Source organism: Haliaeetus albicilla, chromosome 28 (genome assembly GCF_947461875.1).
Source record: "Haliaeetus albicilla chromosome 28, bHalAlb1.1, whole genome shotgun sequence".
Lineage (NCBI taxonomy): Eukaryota > Metazoa > Chordata > Aves > Accipitriformes > Accipitridae > Haliaeetus > Haliaeetus albicilla.
Window position 1 is genome coordinate 14953507 of NC_091510.1, and position 23436 is coordinate 14976942.

At 37.5% G+C, this 23436-nt stretch overlaps 1 protein-coding gene across 3 annotated transcripts in view; it reads right to left on the reverse strand.

The window, feature by feature from the left end:
- Window positions 1-1859: 1859 nt before the first annotated feature.
- The window catches only part of FRS2 (fibroblast growth factor receptor substrate 2), a 59130-nt gene continuing 37553 nt past the window's right edge, over window positions 1860-23436 (reverse strand). For 2 of the 3 annotated variants that reach the window (XM_069773662.1, XM_069773663.1), the window contains 6 exons: window positions 21102-21207; window positions 18554-18645; window positions 16548-16734; window positions 13138-13296; window positions 11844-12007; window positions 1860-9448 (listed from right to left, as the gene is read on the reverse strand). In XM_069773662.1, coding sequence (XP_069629763.1) covers window positions 8498-9448; window positions 11844-12007; window positions 13138-13296; window positions 16548-16734; window positions 18554-18619 — 1527 coding nt within the window. In that variant the 5' untranslated portion in view covers window positions 18620-18645; window positions 21102-21207 and the 3' untranslated portion in view covers window positions 1860-8497. Of the gene's footprint in view, window positions 9449-11843; window positions 12008-13137; window positions 13297-13992; window positions 14103-16547; window positions 16735-18553; window positions 18646-21101; window positions 21208-23436 lie in introns of those variants that run through there. The other variant, XM_069773664.1, reaches the window with a different exon arrangement.

Sequence of the window (23436 nt, forward strand, 5' to 3'; positions counted from 1 at the left end):
GTGAGCTGGGGGGGGTGATTTTAAAGTGCCTCAGACAATTAAGCAAGTTACAGCCTTTGGAAGATCAAATGCTCATAGAATAACTTACTAGAGACAATTTGTAAGTTTGCTTTAAGGGGCTTTTGACTATTGCTAAGCTATGATTTATAATGTGTAAAAGTAGCGGCACCTGAATAGGAGGAGCCCAGCACTAGTTCTCGCTTCCAGCAGCGCGGTGCCCTCGCCTCCGTTGTGCCAACAGCAGTCTCTAAGGTCACACTGTGAATAAGGGAAGGAAAAAAGAAGTGCCTTATTTAAGTATTTTCATAAACACATATGCTTTGTAAATCGCCTCATCTCTTGAGCGTGTTTGAGTCCCAAACACCATTTGACACCTCAGACAGCTCAGAGCGAAGCACTGGTAGTGTTTTAATTCAGATCGAGACCTGCTGCTTACAGCTGAGCTATTAATGATGTAGGAATAATAAAGCAGAAACTGTTCCCTGGTTTCTCCAGGACCAGTAGTTCAGGCACCAATCACAGTATCTAGTTTGAGGCTTCACTTCAGTCAAACCAGTCACTTAAGCCTCTGAGCAGATAGGAATTTGAGGAAGGAAGGAAAATAGAAACTCTTCACAAAACCCAGCTTGTCGGGTGCTCCCAACTGAACACCAACAGCTATATTGTTGTGAGTTATGTACTGGGATTTTACCAAAGCCAGTTTATATTATATAATGACTGGAAATGCTAGTACTAGGCACATATGGCTGGAAGGTCGGCTCTTTAACGCTTGGCTGTTTAATGCCACCTACTTTGATCTGGCTTAAAAATTTTATTTCAGCACAAAGCATCATTACGTCAAGAATACGAGGCATACGCATATTTTAATTGCAATCACTTGTATCAGTTGCATGATGTTTTAGTTATTGCTAGCAATTAATTCTCTAACTGCATAGATTTTACCTACTGTCATGTCAGAACTGGTGCACTCAAGCATCTCCACAAACATGAGAGGAAAGCTTTCTATTTGAAATGAATGTACAAAGAACCAAAGTTTCTACGGAACACTACATCATGTTAGTATGGAAACATGAAGTGTGACAGACTGCCAAGCAGCCATTCTGGTTAGGAAAGCTGCAAAGCTGTTGGCCAGGGATATGAAAAGCTTCCCAAGAACTGAGTTTTCAGACATCTAAGTTATCTAATCAACATAGCCCAAGGACCACTTAATGTTGTTTCTTAAGAGATTCTGAAAACCAAACATCTCCTGACATTTCTAGGGGCTTGGTTTGTTCATTTGTTGGCTAGTAACATCACTATTTAAATTATGCCTTAAAACAGTGACTTGGGAGGGAGAAGAGAGGAAATACTGAATTTTGATAAATCACTACCCTATTTTATAGTCTCCAGAAGAAAGCAAAAAGGCCATCTGTGCAGGACTTCAAACTTGTATTTTCTTATTACTTTCTTTCTGAACTTATCAGTACTATGCTAACAAAGTCCATTTGGATTTTGTGAAATCTTAGTCATTTAATAACTGAGAAGGGAGCACATTCAAATTGCTGGCATGTGATTCACTAGTCAGTAGTTAATAGCAGCGGTACTTCTAAGTCTACCTACATGAGAAAGATGTGACAGAACACTAGTAGAAATGAAACACAAGCTTGGAGAAAAATGTACAGACTCCAGGTCATCATGTTCTAGGTTTGCGGTTTTTTTTACTACTGAGTAATGATAAGTGGAATACAAGGGGGACGGTAGGGGTGGAAATAGATAGGTACCTGAAGCAATGATTTAAAGAAAAGCAAAAAAAGGTTTTACTAATGAAATACAATACAGTGTCACTAACACTGGGAAATACTGAAGTAACCCACAGACGATTTTCAATGTAAAATCAATAGTTTATTGCCATGCTACAATTTTTTTTTTTCCAAATGAAGTTGGCACTGTTAAAGGGGAAAAATGTTGTCATAATACATAATACATTTTTTAAAAATGCACATTTGGTAAGCTTTCTCAATAATGACAGCTTAAAACAAGTGAAATAATTTTTTTTAAAAGAGATTAATGTGGAATGGCATAAAAATACACTCTGCATAGTATAATATCACTTTTTTCATAAAAGAAATATGGAATGCTTGTAAAAACAAATTCATTGAACAGGGCAAATTAATTGAAATTTTATAAACAATTTGGCAATGGTACTCCCACTGTTTAGACTTTTTTATATAAAAGAAATAAAAATCTAGAAAGCTACCTTTATACAAAGTTGCTATATTTATGCCTTTAAGTAGGAAAAAACATTTTATAATGCAAATTAGGACATACAATAATCTTACAGTATCATACAATGTAATGACAAGAAAGGAACATACAACATAAGATTTTGGCCTTTGTAGAAATGTCTATTTCTGCATTTAATAAATGCATTTGTGGCACACTGGTGACTATTGTATTCTTACTACTACCAGTCAGCTTTCATGCTAGCGCAGTATTCAGCTGTACTGTAATGGCAGGTCTGCAGTTGAGTTAAAACACAGACTGTTTTTCAGGAGACAAAAGGCAATGCTGCAATGAAGCAAGATGTGGAAAAGGCAATGTGCCTGCTGGTTGAGACGTCTGTATTGTGGGACACCATACAACACTCCTTCCTTTCATACCAGAGCATTTCTTATACATTCAGTTATTAAGTACCAAAGTCTTACAAGTGAGAACATCTGTGTTCGAGATTTGGCAAAATTTCAGGGAAAATACAAAGTTAGTACCAAATATATAATATATTATATATAAAATGTTGGTGTATGATATACACACATATTCTAATGCAAAAAAACTGCATTAATATGGAGTTAAATTTGCTGACATCCATTCCTAAATAACATCACCATTAAAAAACAGGTGTAATCCTGAACTTTCACACACTTTAGAATCACTTCCTCTTTCATACATAATAGTTAAAGCAATATATATGCAAGTATGACTAAGAAATCAAAATTCACATAATAATCTCAACTCTGACCACAACAAATAGGATTTTTTTTTCAGTACATGTAATTAAATATATTTATATTTTTACAGTATTTTTAGACCATTCCTGAAGAACTTGACCAACCAGGTCCTCAGGTGTAACAGAGCTGTTACATCAGCAGAACTTGATCTTGTAGGAGCACATCCAGGGGCCCTTGAAGTCAACACGAATCATTCGTTTGGCTTCAAAGGACACTGCATGAGGCCCGCACAAGCTCCGGAAGGATCACCCTGCTAACAAGGAAGATTCCCTGATGACATCAAAGCTCCTACCTCGGACTTCCTTTCCTACTGCCAAGGGGAAGGACTGGAGCAGAGGACACACGGGCTCTCTGGGTTGTTGGCAGGCGGCGTTGGGAATGACCGTGTAGAGCACAGCCCCAGCACCAGGGAGGGGCAAGGTGAGCTTCATGGCACCTTTTGTACTAAGGCTTCTTGTGGAAAGCAGAGGAGCTGCTGCTCCATGCTCATCGCTTGGCAATTCGGTCACCACGGGTCTCAGACGTGAGCTGTGGCTGGGACCCCAAGGCATTAAGTACTTTGCAGACACAGAGGAAGACGGTCCCTGTTCTGAAGGGCTCGAGCCTATTTCTTAATCGTATTTTTTACATAATCTCCTTTGTATATACACATATTTGCTACATAAAATAGAATTACACCAAAGTAATGGATATAGCAGAAAACGTTGTCACAATATATGTATATTACCACACTAAATAATTACTAAAACTGCAAGAAAATTTCAAAATGCCCTTTGTAATATATAAAAATATAGAAATGTCCAACACTTGTTTCATCAGCTTTAAAGGTAACTTTATCTCTCATATTCTATTTCTATCTGTACACCTACATATTTCCAAACAAAATACTGCGTTAATCTGGAGTAAACACCATGTTAGGATAATATCCTCATAAGACATCTAACAGACTTAGTCACATACCTTACAGCACAGTACCACAAGGAATAATGTACACATGGTCAGAGTTACAGCTGCTAAGTTGTTGGGGTTTTTTTCTTTTTTCTTATTCACTTTTCTTGTCCAAAAGAGGAAGTAATTCCTAAAGATTGCAAAAGAACCTTAACTCATGGCTTCCTGTCTTTTTCATATATGCTCTGTAAGAAGGACATCAGCAACCTTGACTCCATTTTAACGCAGTTTTTTGTGGTGGAATTTCTTCTGGATTTTTTTTTTTTTTGGAGTGTATATGAATTTAAAATAAAGATATCATAAATGAACTTATGTTTATATTAAGTAAATACTGTCAAATATAAATGCCTGAATTGCTACCTCAAGGAAAAGATGGGAAAGATCTTATCATTAAATTCCAAAAATACCTAATTCTATCTATCAAACTCAAGGACCAAACTTCTTTAGGGGAAATAAGAGAATTTCAGATTTAAGTCTACTATTAGTTCCTATTAAATCAGCTTCATCTTATTTGCAGCCATTAAATAAATTAGTACAGTGCAGAAATGGAATTTCACCATTGATCCCACCTTACACAAAGAGGAGAATACTGCTTAGAAATAGAGGTCCAAATCAGATACATCATTATATGCTCAAAGTAGTAACTGACACTAATCAGAACTTGCATTTTTACTTCACCGACAGTGAATAAAGACAATCTGCTCTCTCCTGACTGTCTCATTGAGAAGTGGTTAAATATAAAACAAAAACAAGGACAGCTAGATTTTGAGCCAATACACTGTGTTGTAAAAACCTGCAAAATCAACTGCTGGTCTGTCACCTGCAAAAGAGCAGCCCTGTTTTGACATTGGTTTGGGCTTTGTACAGCTTACACCTTTCTGTGGTCCTTTTTACACCCAAGCACCTAGTCAGAGGTGTAAAGGCACACACAAATATCCAAACATCTGGGGATGGGGGGGAATTAAGCAGTTTATGATATGAAATGTTTATTTGAACACTTAAGATTTCTATAAGAGTTCTGTAGACTTTAATAGGAGCCAGAATAGTGCTTCTATGCACACCATTACATTCAACCCCTGTCATATGCAAAACATACTTATCAGGGGAAACAAAAAATGTTCTAATGAGAGTTAAAGTTTTCAGAATGGTCTTTTTAATATTGTTTTATGGAGCCAGCAAGAAACACCACAAAATTAAAAAAATTGGTCCTCCTCTTGACATCAGTCTGAGAAAAAAAAATATTCCTGATATAACCAATGGATTAAATTCTCACTAACTGTACTTCTAGTACAATCTTTATTATGTACTTTTGGTCACTGTTTCATCTTTTTTATCAACTCAGGTTTCCTTGTTTAAAAGATACACTAATGTTTGTTTTTCCCAAATCATTGCATTAAAGGAATACCTACAGTTAAAGGCTCTCCCATGTCAAATGTGCTTGAAGGGTAGCAGCCAACTGCATGCTATGGATGAAAAGCAGAACTGATGGAGATGCTGCCATTTTTGCAGGATCTAGTTTATGTAAACTTTACATGTCTCACTTACTAAAGAAAATGGTTATGTATTTGTAGTTTCTCAGTCTATACACCTGTGGGCCCAAAATAAATACGACCTAAATACTGTGGAGGGATTTCAGCTGAAAACTGAATCCTAGATTACAGACACTAAACCTAACATCACAGCCTTTAAAAGAGACTGAATTGAAAAAATATTTACCAAGTCTCAAAGGGTAAAGTGCATTGCTACTACACCTACTTCAAGGGGCAGAAAATAAGGAATGCTGAAGATGAGTAGCACAGGTAACAGGGACTACCTGGTATGTTTGCAGCGTACACAAAACAAGAAAGCATTATCCCACCTGTAAAATCTAAGAGGGTAAAAAGTAGTCCTGGAAAATATGTCAGACTTAATATAATTAAGGCTACAGAAAGTTGAAATTTCAGTATGTTCTCAATTCTGGGGACCAGAGCTAAGAAAACACCCACTGTGGAGTACTGTGAAACTTGCAACAACATAAAAAAAATTCCTCAGACCATCCCTTGTATCTGAGACTATTCATGATAAACACGTAGAACAGTGCACCAGAACTAAGGAAGGATATGGTTGGTTGCTGTAATTTCAGCAGGTCACTTAGGATCTACCTGAAGCCTCTGTTTCCCTATTTGTCAATTAAGAATATTACTTCCCTGCCTCACAGGTGTGTTTTAAGGGTCCAGTTAATTAGTATTTCCGAAACACCCATACTATACAGATGAGGACCAAATATTTCTAGGCAGCTAGCTAGATCAAACACGTTTGCCTCAAAACACATGCTGAAGCATTAGTTCAGCTCACAAATTTAAGTAAGCTATAAGCTAAGAACAAGAATCACACCAGAATCATGAACCCAGTAAGTATTTTGCAATACCTGGCAATTTCTCTTCAGTGCAGACCAAGACCGGTCCATAGCATAAGGTGAGGCAATGGCAAAGGTGTGAAGGAGCACGAACACTGCAGACCTGTAAAATGTCTAGCTCTAGGTAGTCATTCCCTTCTTGAGTACCAAGGTCACCCCACAAGTCAACGGGTCTATCACAAGAGTATGCATAGGTTGACTGTGAAATCATTAATGAGGGTTTTTTTAAATCTCATTTAAATTCCTCATAATGGTCTCAATGACTCCCATCTTTTACTTCTGCAAATTATGTCCTTTGTGCATCTAGTATTTTAGTACCATGCAGTCTGTAAAGAATAATGCAAGTCAGAGTGAAAAGGTTGCCTGATATCCCCTAATGGTGTGGCAAGATGCGTGTATTTCAGGTGCTACCACTGCTGCCACTACTAAACTGAGAGAAGACCAAAGAAAAAGTTAACAAAGGAACAGGAACACACTCCAATTTAAGAGACTGAAAATATTTGTAGTTTGTTTTATATAAAACTTCAATTCAAATATTGCATGAAGACCCTTAATTCTTTTTCAGATCTCCAAATGGCTTTTCTTGCATGTTTTTCCTCACTCACAGTTCAAGGGTTATTTTGCATCACACCAGTTCACACAAGTGTCAGTTCCTTTGCAATCACAGGCTCAAAAATAATCTCTTCTGCTGCTAGTACCAAGGTGCACCTGCAATACTGCCAGAATTCTAAAATTATTCAGAGTATAAAAAAAAAAACAACAAAAAAACCCAAACCCAAAACTTCTGCTAAGGGTGCGTCTGGCATATTCAACGAACGACATTCTACCTGGATGTACCTGTAACACTGAGCAGCCATTATAACCAAGTTCACCAACTGCAAAAGGAAAAGAAGTATGCTTGTAGATAATGCTACCTTCAGATAATTTACTATGAATCTTTCTAAATTATATGATCAACTATGGATGCACACTGCTAGAATGTACAGTTTTCTAGAAAGAACTAAGTCCAGTACCCTGCCTCCCGTGTAACCTGTGTCTGATGCTTTAGAGGAAGACAATAACTGCATAATAAACCCTTCCAGTTGTGCAATAATGCACACTGCTGGAGAGCTGGGATATTTCTGTCAGGCATAAAAAAGTAGAACACTGGACAAAGACAACCATTTGACCTTCAAGAGTCTTTCTTTGTCAAATGCAAAGAGTAAGACAAACACATAAATGACCCTGAACAATAATTAAAGCTATGTACAAAATTTTGACTTTTAAAACAAGACGTTATGGAACAGGTAAAAAAGAAACACACAAATACAAAGAAAGGAAGGCACACCGAACTAAGAAATGACAAGAGAGCCTTAATTCATACAGCCAACCTGTGAATTCCTTTACAAACAAACAAAAAAAAAAAACCCCAAACTCTAGTGAGATTAAAATTCTGTCAGATTTCACAGGGAACTCGATACGCCACTCAGAATTCTCTTCTAGCAGAAGGAGCTTAAGGCTGGGTTTAGATGTGTTCATAGCTCTGATCAATGAACTTTGATGTGACCTCTCAAATATCACACAAGTTAAGAAAAAACTATTGGGAATTAGAGGCCTTCTTGCCCATGTGGTCTTAAAAAAAAAAAACACAAACAAAACAACAGACAACAAAGGTGTGGTGTTTATATCCCTTGAGATGAACCAATATATCTCGTGTATATCAAACTGAGTGAATTAATGCATTACACACATTTCATTCCAGAGGACCCACTTCAATAAGGAATGAACGTAAGATGGGTATCTTGAAAGATTAGGTTTACCTGCTAATAATGCACATATCAAGAGGCTTTAAAAAGTGTTATAAATGCCATTAACAAGTATAGGCACCAGACCAGAATATTTATAAATTCAAAACTGGCACGTCACTCAGACTCTAATCAATTTAAAGAGGCACTGTGAAAGGTGGTGATGCTGCTATGCAGTAATTACTACTACTGTAGAATGAAAGAGTGTTACCTAAATGAATACTTGCTCTACATTAATTCCCTTTAGTTAGACAAGTACATGAAGTATGCAGAAAAAGTCCTATTAGTCTATAAAAGGCGTTAGTGTTAAGAAATGCAAAGTATTTGCATCTTCAATTTTATAAACTTCACAAAAGGTGCAAATGATTTAATGCTTCCCAGGCTCACATAGGCAGGTCAGTACTGTTATGTCTAGTTTTCCTAGAAGTACCATCATCTCGGGGCAGTGCTTTTTGCAAGCTTGACATAGCAGCAGTTCTTTCAATGTCTATCACAGCGTACAGCTCTGTGCGCCTGGTTGGAGTTTGCGGAAGTGGAGTGGTGGGGGTTTTTGGAGTCTGAGGGTTGTCGGAGTCACTACCACCTTCCAAGTCAACCTGTATATAGTTGAGCTGCCTGTGTTCTAAACTTGGACGCCTAATGTCAAAGTTAAAGACTGTTGGGGTACAGTCCCGACGTCGTGTAAATTCTACTTTATGAGCACTTGCTGGTACTGTTACATTCTCTGTATTGACATAATTATGCATTGGATCTAGGTTATTGTGGTAGCCATTCAGAGATGGGGTCTTTGGTCCTAAACTGTCATCTTCATCTCTACTCAGCTTGCGGGCTTCCCAAACAGGAGGCAAGGATGGCAAGTTCTCATAGTTCAACAGTGCAGTTCTCCTCTGAGCAGAGTTGTTAATGTTCTGGGTGTCTGAGGTACTGGTTGATGTCAAACGACCTCTCCTGACCCCTGAGGCACTAGGGATTGATAACCTATTTATATTTTCATACACCAATTTATTACCAGATGGTGTTTCTCTACGTTCATCACTGTCGTACCCAGTGTCCCATTCAGTGTTGTTTGTGCTGCTGCCGCTAACTTGGTCTCTCCCAAGTTGCTCCAGTTTCTCTCTTTCCATTAACTGCCTTTGAACAGGTGTTGGTCCTAAAACGAACTTGACTCCTTCGGGCTCCAGGAGAACCTGAGCATCTCTGTCATCAGTACACATCTTATCTTCTTTCACTTTAATTGTTTCAGTGTTTGAAAGCTTTGATTCCAGTGGCGCATGCACACTTGATCGATTTTTTCTTTCCTCTTGTACCCCAGTAGTGTTGACATAAGTATGCACCTAAAAGAGGAAGAAAAAAAAGGAAATTCAAATGCTATTTGTGCTTTTCCCCCTCCCCCCAACTTTCTTTCCTTCTTAGCTCCCCACTTTCCAAATCAAAATACCTGAAAACCAAATCTCTTGAAAGCAGCTGTTTAAGAGCGAAGATCATCTCTCTCACATTTTGCTGAACTGTGCTCAGTTTTGGTTTTTTTCCCTGAAATTTTGTTGTTGGTTTTGTTAATGTTACTCTAACAAAAGAACAGAATTTACATCCTACATTAATAATTATTTTGATTTGATGTTTATCTCAGTAGTGCCCTAGTTACAGCTTTTCAGGTTCTATTCCAGCTCTGCTGTGGTCAGGGCAACCTTGGGCTGCTCCAACTTAGCTCATTAGTTCACTTAGACAAATCAGTGAAGCAGAGCTCTACTTTGTTGTCCCTTAACACGACAGTGACCAACAGTTCAACAGTTGCTTTGGCTAAATTTATCTTTGTAATTTCCATACTGCAAAGGAAACTTACTGTCCATTTAAAAAAAAAAAAAAAAAAAAAGGACCTAAAAAAACCCCAGGATCTCGCCTTGTGTACTACTCAAGCAATGAGAAGAGAGGTTGGCTCTCTGCTGGAACAGTCCATTCTTTCATCAAGAGCCAACGGCCTCCTAATACCAGAAAATGAAGTAGGAAAATACACAATTCCATATGAACTGTGGCACTCAGAATTGAAAAGGAGCAGGAGTTGGCACCAGATGCCACTAAGAAAGGCAGAAATACACCACTAGGTTATCCCTCCAAGTTCCCACAGTGGATCAACACAAGACTGCATGGGAAAGACTGGAATAATGGATTCCTTCTCTAAATTTTAATTCTGTGTCTGGATATCCAGACAGCACAAGTAGTATTTTACAGCAGCAGTCATCTACCCTTCCCAACTTCTCTGTCAAGCTCTACAAGCTGAAGTGTTATTTACAGCTCACTTGACTCCTACACCGATCCTTTAAACTCATTTACTCTTCAATAACTCCAACAATAACACTTGGACTCTTCCGAGGGGGCTCCGAACAAATCCTTTCCCACAAGCCAGTTCACTGCACTTTGCTCTGGTTACCTTCTCTGGTTTCTAACACTGTTTCTTGTCACACACAAGAATCTTCGTAAACCACATTACATTTTATTAAACTTGACTAACATTTTCATCAGCAACCTGAACGATGAGATAGAACACACCCTCTGAAAGTCTTCAATCTATCCCAGATTGGTAGGGTTTCCACAGAGAGGGACCTCAGCAGTCCGGAGAACTGACCTCATAGAAACCCCAGGAAGTTCAGCAACAGCAAATGCAAAGTCCAGTGCCTGATATGGAACAACACCTACAGTACAGGCACCAACTGACTTAAAAACAGCCTTGCAAAAAAGCACCAGGGGTCCAGGTGGATGGCAAGCTGAATGCGAGTCAGCAGTGTGCTGTTGCAGCAATGAAAACCAAATGTGCATTGGTTTGTGTTAGCAAAAGCACAGCCAGTAGGTTAAGGAAAGTGATTAATACCATCAATTCAGTACTTGTGAGACTGAATCTGGGCTCCCCAGTACAAGACAGACATCACCATACTGGAGCCAAGTCCAGTGGAGGGCCATGATTAGAGAGTCTGGAGCATGTAACATACAGGGAGAAGCTGAGAGAGCCATCCTTGTTCAGTCTTAAGACAAGGCCAGGAAACCACCTAACAGCTGTTTTCAACTACCTCACAGATAAAGAAAAGACAGAGCCAGACTCTTTTTGGAGATGTTTAGCAAAAGGCTAAGGGCCAATGGACATTAGCTGTAACAGAAAAAAAATCTGATTACTTATTAGGGAGAAATGCTTTCACAATAAAGGTGGTGAAGCATTGGAACACATGGCACAGAGACACTGTGGAATCCCCTTGTTTGGGGTTATTCAAAGCATGACAGCACAAGGCTCCGTGCAGCCGCCTCTAACTTTAAAATTTGACCTAGGGGACTCTAGAGGTCCCTTCTAGTCTGAATTATTCCATGATTTCTATTTGCCAAATAGAAGACTTACATGTAAAGAAGCATTTTGACCGGGATCTCTCATTATAGAGTACCACTTATGTATTTAAAAATAATTACTGAAATTTTTGAAATGTGTATATGCAAATACATACTTTCTATATCTCTATTTGTATATAAATATGAAGAGCAACTTAAAATAGTTACTTTTTCTCAGCAAGCTATCCTACAAAGTATCATTTTAAAGAGGCAAAGCAAATACTCTTCTGATGTAGTTAACATACAGTAGAAATACATTACACCTGATACTGAAAAACACAAATGAAAGCCTACAGAACAAGCATTAAAAAAAATCTGAATTGATGTAGAACCTAAGTTATAGGAGAGGAAAAAAATACCCACTTGCTCCTCTGCTACAAGTAAAGGATGTGTTGATTCTTCACCGACAGAGGGGAGGCGTGCGCTTCCGACAGAAGGATGTCTGCTGGAAGGATGTGATGAAGCATCTCCAAAAGATGGATATCTGGGATAGCCGTTAGGTAAACTTTGTGCATTGAACCCAGGAGCTGATTCAATTAGAAAACAAGCAAAACCATATTAAAATGGAACATTTTACTGTATATGAGTAAGATGCTTTATATCTTCGTTTTCAATTTTCAAAAGATAAATTTAAATACGTAAAACAATATTAAATATTCACAAGATTCAATTTTGCTGGGGGGAAGGAAAGGGAAAGCAAATTGCAGAGTATAGCATCCCAGTATTTACTGGGAAACATGTCTGAAGCAACCACTGAAATCTAGATGTATTACACACTGCAGTCCTCACAGTAAACTCCCTATCCAACTTCTCTTTCTACCATTAACAACATGCTGCCCTACCAAACAGGGACTTATTCACTTAAGCTTCCCTTTCTCCGAAATCATCAATAACCTGGAATACCTAGTTGCAAATACCAAGCCATCTGCCTGAGATTACCTGAAATCCTCTGGTATTTTTACAAGGACTTCACTTTACCCATCCATCTACTCAACAGCAAAAGAAAGATTCCAAACCCACTGTAGATGGGATATTACCATTACTTTTTTCCCTAATAAAGAGGTTGGAACATTGCTCAACATTAACATTTCTCAGAAATGCTACAAGTAAAATATGGTGATTTACTACAAAGCAATTCAAGGGGTGTTTTCCTAAGTGTTCATAAGTTCTGAAACTGTTTTATAAACTTTATTTTCCATGAATGTAAGACAGGGGATAAAATGAAAGTGGAATGTATGGTTCTTTTTAAACTTATCTAGTGAATCCTGTTTTCTACAAGGAAAGTGAGTGGATCTTTATTACATGGTATATATTCAGCTTGGACAATTTTCAGAATTCAGTTAATTCAGTAATTTCAGAATTCAGTATTACAATCTTAAAACTTCAGTGAACCAGTATTCCTATTCAACAACTAAGTTCCCAAAACTTATGTCTTACAGCTGAAGAACTTGACTATGGCAGTTTTGCTCCCAAGACTTAGGATTCTCAGAAGAGAATCCTCAGCAAGTACCTCAAGAGAATGCATTACTGGTAATCAGCCTCTTAGCTTTAAATTAGTTTTCTTTTTAATTAAAGTTTTAATGCAAATTAAATGCTATTTTCAGCTAAGTACCACATTACATTCAGGTATGTCATCTGACAGTATAACCATACTTACTGGTAGGTGTTCGAGGGGTTCTTGGAGCTTCCAACTCAGTTTGATGATTATTCCTTTCTACTACTGGTTCTTCTACCACATTTATGCTATTATTCTGCATTATCTCTTGCAACATATTAAATAGCTCTTCTGCACGGGCACATTTAAAGGCAAAGATTCCTATAAATACACAAGAAAAAAATCAAAATCCTTTAACGTAAGAAACATGCCTTACAACGTACATAACTTTCAAAAAATAGAACTGGAATCGATGTAATGAATACCTGTTAAAGAAGCAAAAATGTTAAGAAATTTTTATTGTGCCAAAACACACAAAATTACTGTGAGAACCTTCAAAGTGTTTATCTAATAGAAGAATAAGATTCCCATGCACCAAAAGTTAACTTAGAACAGAAAACTGATTCAGTTAAGAGCAAAACTAAGTTTTGAGTGCTAAATAAGGGATAAAAAAACCCCAAAACAAACCACAAAACAGGGCAAGATTTTTTTCTTTTTTTTTTAAGCTGATAAAAAGGATACCTGTTAAACAAACAAATAAATAAATAAATCACTAAACAAAACTACTGTGGTGCTACTAGGTCATATTTTTTTAAACCAGATTTCTATTAAATTACCATAAAAATAAGATACCTGCAGAACAGGAAAGAAGGATTTAAACACTAGGTAAAAGTTTAGTTTCTTTAAGAAGATTAAAATGAAAATCTAGTAAGACAAACTGTGTGAAACAGACAGTAACAAACCAATTGGTTTAGGCTAAAGGATAGACACAGAACACAAAGTTAGCAGCAATACCATGAATTTTGTGTGTGTATTGTGCCACTTTGCCTTTAAACAGCAGGGAGCGCCCCAACTTACCCTCACCAGCAAAGTCGCAGCTTTGGATTATTCTTCCATTGAAAGCATGAAGTTAAAGTTGACATGCTTGTTAAACGTGGGTGCAGGTGCTCATTTTTTAAAGTGAGTATTACAATCTTAAAACAATCTTTACTAAAAACTACCTGCCTATATAGCTAGTTCTGTAAGTGCAATTATGTTATATGCTGGCAATTACTATAATCATATGTTTATTTAAGGACGCAGAACTGTGACAGATCAGAACTACCAGAAATGCTCTGCATGGCAGAAGTTCACAAAAACCCAGCTGGGAATATAGTAAATGGGCTAAGAGGAATGACACTCAACAATTAATATTCAGCTGGTGCACTGAATAAGCTTCATGCTTGCAACACAGCAGCTGTAGAGCTGCTTCTACTACATTTCCTCAACCCATGATCCATCTGAAGTACAATAGCCCATGTTTAATTTTTTGTGTATTTCTGAAAATTCACACTGGATACTTAAATCTTAATGGACAAAAAATAAAATAAAATAAAAAGATCTAGGTTCACAAGCTTTAAAAATTTCCCAGTACGTTTCTGAGAAATTCAATTCCTTTGCCCCTTTGCTTAAAAAAAGTGCTTCCAAATTGCTGATTCCTTAAAAGATGAGGTGAACTAAATTGGCACTGAAACTACAAGCAAAAACAACTTGATGAAACCTTGATTTTTATTAAATACATTCACATTAAATACAGTGTGATCTGTCACTTACACAATATGGTGACATACCAGCTCCTTCAAGTTTTCTATTGTGAATTATCTATTAGCTTTGCTCTCAAAATGTGTCTTCAGGGTTTTTAATACCTAGCACAAACTCAATGTTTCACCATCATTGCATTCTGCCAAATTATCAGGAGATATAATTTGAGATTAAATACAAAACACAAACAAGAATATTGACTAATGTAATCAGTAAAAGTTGCTGGGCAGTATTCAGGGTATTCTCAAATGAGAAACTTCTCGGTCATCTCACCAAATGAAGATGAAGTTTTGCAACTGTGGCCACAAAACCCAGCATAGGTCTCAGGAACAATGCTCCATTGCAAAATGGCAGCAGAGAGAACATATTCTGCCAGATTTCTTTTTTCTCAATATTTGCAGTACTTTACTATTACGTAAGGAAGGCAAGAAACAAAAGAGGGAGGAAAGGGTTGCTGCTCACACAGCCTGCTTAATCTTCTCTTAAAAAAAAAAAATTAGGAATGAAGCAGAGAAGTCAATTAGACTCGGTGGAAAATTTTGCAGACTTGCTAATAGGCCATGGAAAAGAACCTTCAAAATAGTATTTTCAATCTATTTTACATGTTTAGAAGAAGCAGTAAATCAAACCTGCAAAATAATCAAAGTTATTTTCTTCAAAACAAAGTTTATTACTTTCTTCTTAGAAGTCTGAAAATTTAGTTTAGTATGGAATATACTGTAACATTTGAAAATATCTCTATTTCTCATTAGGAGATGGAGCTGAGAATGACTTCTAAACTTTTATCAAAAAAAAAAAAAAAAACCCAAACCAAAACTGTCTGCCCTTACCTCTGCTTGGACAATGAAGATTGACTAGCTTTGTTTATGATCAAGTTCTTTCATATTCCTGATTTTTTACAGTGAAATTAAAAAAAAAAAATCAAAAAGCAAAAACCAAAAATTGCAATTGCTAAAATTCATTATTGATTAAAACATTATTAAATGCTAAAAATCTATAAGAAAAATAAAAATGCAACTCAATTTCACAACATATAAATACATAAGAATTCCACCTACACACAGCTACATCACAGTAGAAAGATGCAAAACGAGGCTGAGACCTCAACCAAAACAGCTATTGCCTCAGGGACTGCTCCAGGTGAAGAGAGAAAAGCCTAAGTCTTCTCACTGGGAGCCAACCTTGACCAAGGCAGGCATGATCTGGGAACTGGAAAGGTAACCATCTTTTTCCAATTAAAGCCACACAGAAAATAACTCCGCATAGCTGGAGTTTACACGCTTCATACAAAAATGTGTCAAAATTTGAGAATGACATCACTGGTATAAATGGAAGTATTATTTGTTTTAGGAAGATGATGAAACACAAGTGTGTTACTGAAGACAATAATAGAGTAGGAATATCCAGTTCATACCAGTGCTCCAGTCTTTTAAAAATCTAAAAATAGAGAATTCTTTGAATTCTGAGGAGATTGCTCCACAGTTCCAGGTTTCACTGTCCCTCCCTGAAAGTCAAGTCAACCTCTGAGGTAGGAGAATTTCCTTGTCCAAACCACCTTCTAAGTTGACCAGAAGTATCCACACATACAAGCATGAAGTGTTCCAGACCTACAATGCCAAAAACCATGTGCAACTCACATCCTCATTTTACCATAAGACCATTCTTCACAAGGTAACGTACTTTTTTTCCAGAAACCACATTCACATATAAAACTATAGCCTTTATAACCCTTGCGAAAGGACAAGCAAATATACTTTTTGTTTAAACAAAATTGTCTTCTAACATGAAATAAATTTCAAAAAAGCTTTATATACAAACAAAATTCCACATACCTTGTCCAGTTTGACACCTTCGGCCACTTTCAAAAGAGAAAAGATTTGAGTCATAGCCATAGCGACGGAGACAGAGGTAGTGCCATTTTACAGAGTCCCTTTTACGGGTGTACAAAATTAGTTCTGTATCTGTAAGTTCCATTATGCCAGAACCCAGTTCATTACCATCATCATCCACATTAATAACCTATAAAAGGTTAAATAGCATTAGGTTAAGTACTTTTTTGAGGACCAATAGCACTACTAATAATGTTTCACTGATGCGCTCCATCTGCTCTGTCATGAGTTACGATCCTTAAGTTTAAAAGAAAACAACCTCACCAAACCAGTTCCTTTGCTCCCCCAACCCAGGATTAAAATAATACATATTTAAAAGCAATATGAATAAGACTGCATAACATTATTGTAAAATCTGAGGAGAAATTTAAAATAGAAGAGATTCATACATTTAATTTTTTTTTTTTTTTTAAAACTAGCTTTATGTACATATTCTGTATTTCCACACACAGATAAGGCATACCTCAGCTAATGGAATCTTTCAGAGCCCTGTTTCTAAAAAAAAAAAAAAAAAAATAAAAAAAATATTTGCTTTGTCATATAACTCCACTTACAGTTGGGAAAAGGAATGAAAAAGGATAAGGGGCTCCAAGATAAAGCTTCCTTCACATACCTGTATAGCCTTGCACTGTGCTGAACCACCAGACTGTTTTAGGGGTTTTTTTTCTGCCTTTTTGAAGTTAACAAATAATTCAAATACCCTACGGTCTTGCGTGAAAACACGTGTACAAAGCTTAAACTCTTTTCTTTCTGCTTTTAAACCAGTTGGAGGTGACCTGCATCCTTTATGGAATTCAGACAATGTATATTTTCCTCTGCATGTATTTCACCTCACAATACTGCTTTTAGTGGGATTCTTTCTTACTCAATAAAAAGGCTACCAAAAAAATCTTCCCTATGGTATCAATTAATGTCATCCCTTAAAGAGACATTTTCAACTTGAAATCTAGTCAATTGAAAAGAATTAGGAATAGTTTCATCTGCCACTAAGGCTTATGCCAACTTTCTTCATTTTGCAAATTACAGTCTTTCATCTTCTCCCCCCTGCTGCTAAATCAGCGACCCACACAAACAATAGAGAAATTCTACAATGAGAAAAATAGGAACTAGTGACACAAAGTGATGTCAAATGCATAAAAAGCAAGAAAACAAAAATATTTTATCCTTCAGCTTTTTGTACTGAGAATATTAAACATTTCCAGAAATTCCCATGGCTTTAAAGCTCATTTCAGTGTTGCCTTAAGGCAACGCATGAATAATTTTTCACTATGGAAGCATTACATTCCTTTGCCAACTCACAGAGACAGTTTGGAGCACAGAAGCAAATCTAACTTGTGGGACTACACAAAGGTATGTTTACTTAAAGTCACTGACTTCAGCAGGTTCATGTTAGGCATGCTAAGCAAATGAACAAGTGTTCACAAGCTTATAAATTCCAGGGATATAAGGGACAGAAGCACTTTTATAAATAAAATTTCTTCAAGTAAAGGACAAAAGTTCTCAAAAGCCTATAATCAGTAGTGACCTTCAAGTAAAATGTTCCATTGCTGACCCCGCATCCAGGTTCATAATCACACTTCTCCAATAGCTCTTCCCTTATGCTTATGACTCCCCTCCTAACTTCCATAACCTCCCGGAGGCAACACCACTTACTTGGACCCTACCAACTGAAATGGAGATGGACCAAAAGCACAGGGCTGCTTCTGCTTCCTGAAGATCAAAACTGTCATAAAAAAGCTTACTTGGTCTAAAGAATTCCTGTCACTGCTGGTAAGAGACAATTTCTCAAAGGGGCAAGAGAAACCTGTAGCCACAGACACCTACAATTCTCCGATGTTTTAACTGTTCAGTAATTCTCACCCTATTTTCATTTAAAATTTTTTCCATCACAGACCTACCGTGCAAGAAAGCAACAAAATAATTCACAGCATACCACTTCAGTTGCTTACCTTAAACTTGTTTCGATGGTTATCTGGGACAGTTTCTTTATCTGGACAGCTACAACAGCTACCCATGACTTCTTTAGAAGACCATGTGATCTCTAAAGGGGGAAAAAGAAAAGAAAAAAAAAAGAACACCACAAAGTGATCATTTAGTTGAAGTAAAAATAGAGTATCATCAATAAAACAACTCAACACAAACTGCTCTCGGAAATTAAATTCATTATGAATTTTGCAGTCATAAGTAATTAAAAAATCAACATAAATATTACAAAATAGTTAAGTTAGATTTGGCATTATGGAGTGGTAACACCGAGCCGTTAAAGTCCTACCAATAATTCAGCTGGAGGTTACTACCAAACAGACCCATCCGATTTGTCACCTCAATTCCCATGGCAGCAGCTTGGGGGAAACAAAACCCAACAACTTACTGGGTGCGATTCTCATCTCCTAAACCAGGGCCTTTACACAAGGAAACTCCCTGGATTCCAGCTCCGTCTATACGGAGCGCTCTCCGGCATCGACTGCTGAGTGCAGCCCTAGTGACGCCCACACAAGCCCCAGTGCAACGGAGGGTGGAGGTCTTCCAGGGCTGCAGGCAGCCCTGCAGTGAGGCTCTGTGCTTCCACTTTTAAATACTTCCCATGTAGCAACGTACATAAAACTATGTAATTGAAGTAAAGGGAAGGAAGAAACCCCACATTCAACACAAATATTTTAAAACTTGGGTTTTTTTATTTCTGTTAAGTTCTGTTTGGATTAACTTGTGTTACACAGTCTGCTTCATTTGCTATAAAACAGTAAAATATTCAACTAACACAGAACAGCATGGCTAAATTAAAGAAACCAAAAATAAATATTTGATATTTTTTATATTTTCATTTAAGCATTTTTGTAGGTATGGTAAAACTTTCATAAAACAGTAGGATAAAACATTCATAGACCCAAGTCTCAAAACTTGCTTCTCCTCCCTTACCACCTTGCAGAGTGTGGTATGTCTTGTATTTCTTAAATATGAGAAAGTCAGACAAAAGAAAACTTAATCCATTTACATCATCTTTATATTGGATAAGAATTAATATTTCCACTACAAAATGAAAAGTGGGGCAAAATCCTGGAAGAGAGCTAGTAAGTCAACAAGAGATACGACACTAGGAACCAAGAAGAAGGAAGACAGAACTGGTTGATAACTTTTCCTGACTAAAGGGGAAAAAAATCTGACATCACCTTAAGAAAACCAGAACTTGCTTTCCAGACAGGCATTTGTATTAGCATGCAGTAGTAGTATCCAAGTAGCACTGTAGTTTGCTGAGAAATAAGGTGCAAGGAATACAATGAAGAGCAGCTAACTCTTCCCCTCTTTTTGACCAGAAAAGCCACTCAAAAGAGATGCTGCTACCCTAGAGACTGTATAAATCTGCATAAATCTGCCACCAAACCCCTGCAGAGGTGAAATGGAGAACCTAGCAGAAAGGGTAACAACATGGCTTGGATTAATCCAGTAAGAAAGAGGCAGAGCGCCAGACACATAGTCAAAATCACGGATTCTCTAATGTCATTTCTGGCCATAACATGAAAACATGCATTAATTTGACAGAGCTTTTTTCCCAACTCAAAATGAAACCAGAGGGTTGGTTGCTTCTACTGTCGCAGAGAGAAGCTATGCTACACACAACTGGTTTTTTGCATAGTGAAGAGAAGTCCTGAATTTTATTAATCAGTCCAATCACTCTTTCAATTACAGACTACTTTTAATAGTCTTCACACATATATCCCATTGTTATTTTAACTATTCCTTTTTTTTTGCTTATGAATTCTGCCTGTTTTGTTTAGAAAGGGAGACACAGGTGATAACACCCATTACTGATTTCCTACCCTGGCACCCCACAATGCCTCACTGCAGTAACATTCAGATGTTGGTCTTGTTAGCATACTGATGCTACCCTACTCATTCTGAGAATAAAAGGAGCAACAGGTGACAATAGCTGCAATGCAGATTAACAATGAATATATAAATTTTCAGCAAGGGTTTTCAAGCTCTGGTCCACACAGCAGTCAGTTGCAGAGTCTTGTAGCAGCCTTCAGGCACAGATGCTTGCTCTTTATTAATAAAGCCCAGTATTTGACCTCCCCAAACGTTTTGACCCAGTGGAAACAGAACTATATAGCAGCATGCTGTTACAGTATCATGACTTTCTTTGCATTCAGCATTAAATAACTGATCAAATCCGTTGGAGGCAGGTGCCTGCAAACTCAAAAAACAATTTAAAAAAATCCTTAACTGCAAAGTAGTTTGGAAAAAAAATCACTAGAGTTGCAAGTAGCAAGCTGTAGTATATGAAGCTGCATGAAGTATAGCCACTGTATCTCAAGAATGACAAAGAAATGGTATGTAATGAATAATCATACAAGCTTGTTATTTTGTCTCCAATATATTCTAATATTAATACTTCAGAAAACCAAGAACTGCAATGGTGCTTCAAAGGAGAGGTGTGAACCAAGGCTATGAGGAAGAAATGAAACAGCTAGGGAACTGGCAGAATTAAAAATCACTCACCTAGATTTGGCCATTAATATTCCCAGCCTCTGCTGCAGCATCAGGGCTTCTGTCATACTCAAAGTATCATGCTGTCTTGTCACAGAACTAATCATTTGACCTAGAACTAGAAGAGTACATAAAAATGTAATTTTTCTTGCTTTTAAGATGCCAGTTAGTAAACTAAGAAAAATACATACTTTTTTAATTATTATTTTGGCAGTATTACATCAAGTGAGATCTTCATGGCTAGGGGGCATCTTAAGCGGAGTTTTAGACAAGAGACTGATTGCTTAGAGCTTCCCCAGCATTTCCATGCTTAGTTGGGTCTTGGAAGAAAATAACCTGGTGTCCCCTTTCTGCAGTGTAGCCTGTCACACTGGGGACTCCACTCATTCTCCACTCACTCCTTACCCAATTTAGTGTGTGGAAACAACAGATGTGAAGCTCCCGTTATCCTTAGCACATACCGAACCAAACCACCGCAAACAGAACAACACGTACCACTTACTCTGCTTAACCTCCCTCTTGCTTATGCTACTGCACATGTACAAATGCTGACCTGTATGGCTAACACATCACCCTTTCTCTGCTTTCTTCACGATTCTTGCTCCGTGACATTAACCACGTATTGCTTCCTTTCACTCCCTGCCCCCAACTACTCTCATACTAGCTTTCCACTCACATTTAACACCAAAAACTCAAATGCTGTTTCCATCAGGCTAACAGTTGGCAGCCTCTATTCTCTGTTTGTAAAATTGTCAAATGTGCACTTGATGTTTCCTTTGATGCTGCTTCTTGAACTCGAGAAAAGGGCTAAATTCTCAGAAAACTACTTTATTATTAGCCTTTCTTATCAGACTTTCAGGATGTCTGTGCAAACTTGTTTGAGACCATTGCAGCTCTGCTTATCAATACTGCCACAATTCTTTGTATCATATGCTGTCCTCTGCCTTGCATCTGGATTACAAGCATTTTTGGAACCCAAAGCACTGCTTTTTTTGCATAGTATCAAGTGTGATACAGTCCCAAACTTATCCCAGATCCTAGGAATCATGGTAACAGTTGCAGAACACTCTTACTGTGGAGGGATTGTGCAAGAGAAAAGCAGAAATTCAATACTGTTAAATGCAAAATAACACACCTAGCAAAGGAGCTCTGTTAGGAAAGATCAGTCGTGTAGTTGCGCAGTTCAATGAAAACGCTAGCTCAATAGCTACCATAAAGCAAATGACACAGAATTGTTCAGAAAGAACAAAAAGAGCCAAAACAAAAATACAATTTTCTCTAATGAATCCACAGTGCACCCACAGATGTAGTAATGTATGCAGTCATGTCTCCCCCTGTCAGAAAGGACAGAGTAAAACCAGAACTATGCTAGTTGGACGGCTCAGCCTGGAAAAAAGGACCACACAGGACAGAAAAGGTGAGTACAGCATTATAGGTGACATGGAGAAGATAAATAAAGCACAACTATTTTCCAAATGGAAGCATTAGGAAGCTGCAGTTGACATTATTAAGCAAAACAACTACACAAAAGTACTTTTTTTGCACATGGTATGTAGTTAAACTTTGTGATTCACAACGTCTTGTGGGAATAAGTTCCAAAAATTTAAGGATTCAGAAAGTAACTGGACAAATGCAAGCTCCATGAAGAGCTTTTAAACTCAAGGATGTCACATATGGCTCAAAAAGTCTCTAAGCTGCAAATATTTAGAAGCGTCTTAGGGAATGATCATAAAATGCTCCTTCTTACTATTCCCTTCCCTATATATTTACTATTGGCTGTCAGAATTTACTATTTACTGTCAGAAACAGGATACTGAACGAACCAATACTTCAGGTCTGACCCAGTAAAGCCATTCTAGTTAACATAAAAGGCTGACATGGGCTAAGCAAAAATTTTTGAGTGCACTGTCATAAGACATTAAAAAAAGAAATAATTAACAACTTGCATTTAACTTGAAACCAAACCCTAGATTTCACAAAGGTACAGAAGGATAAACTTATTGAACTACTTGATACATATGTGTATTTGCATACACATAGTAAACATAAAGATTCTCTGCTGTGCCTAAGTGCTATTTAGTATCAGGAACTTGCAGCAAGTCACACACCCTTCCTATAATTTATCTGCCCTTCAGCCATAAGCTTTCTTGATCTTGGACGAAATTGTACACAGTTGTACTCAAGACCTATCCCTCTGCAACACACACAGGCTCTGGTTCTGTGATGGCCCTACCCAATCCAGCTGGTATTATTTAACTATGCTTTTTGGTCAAGTTAGATTTTTGTTGGCTTAGCACACCAAACCAGCTCAGCAGAGAGTCTGGCAAGTGCCAGAGCCAGCTGGGGA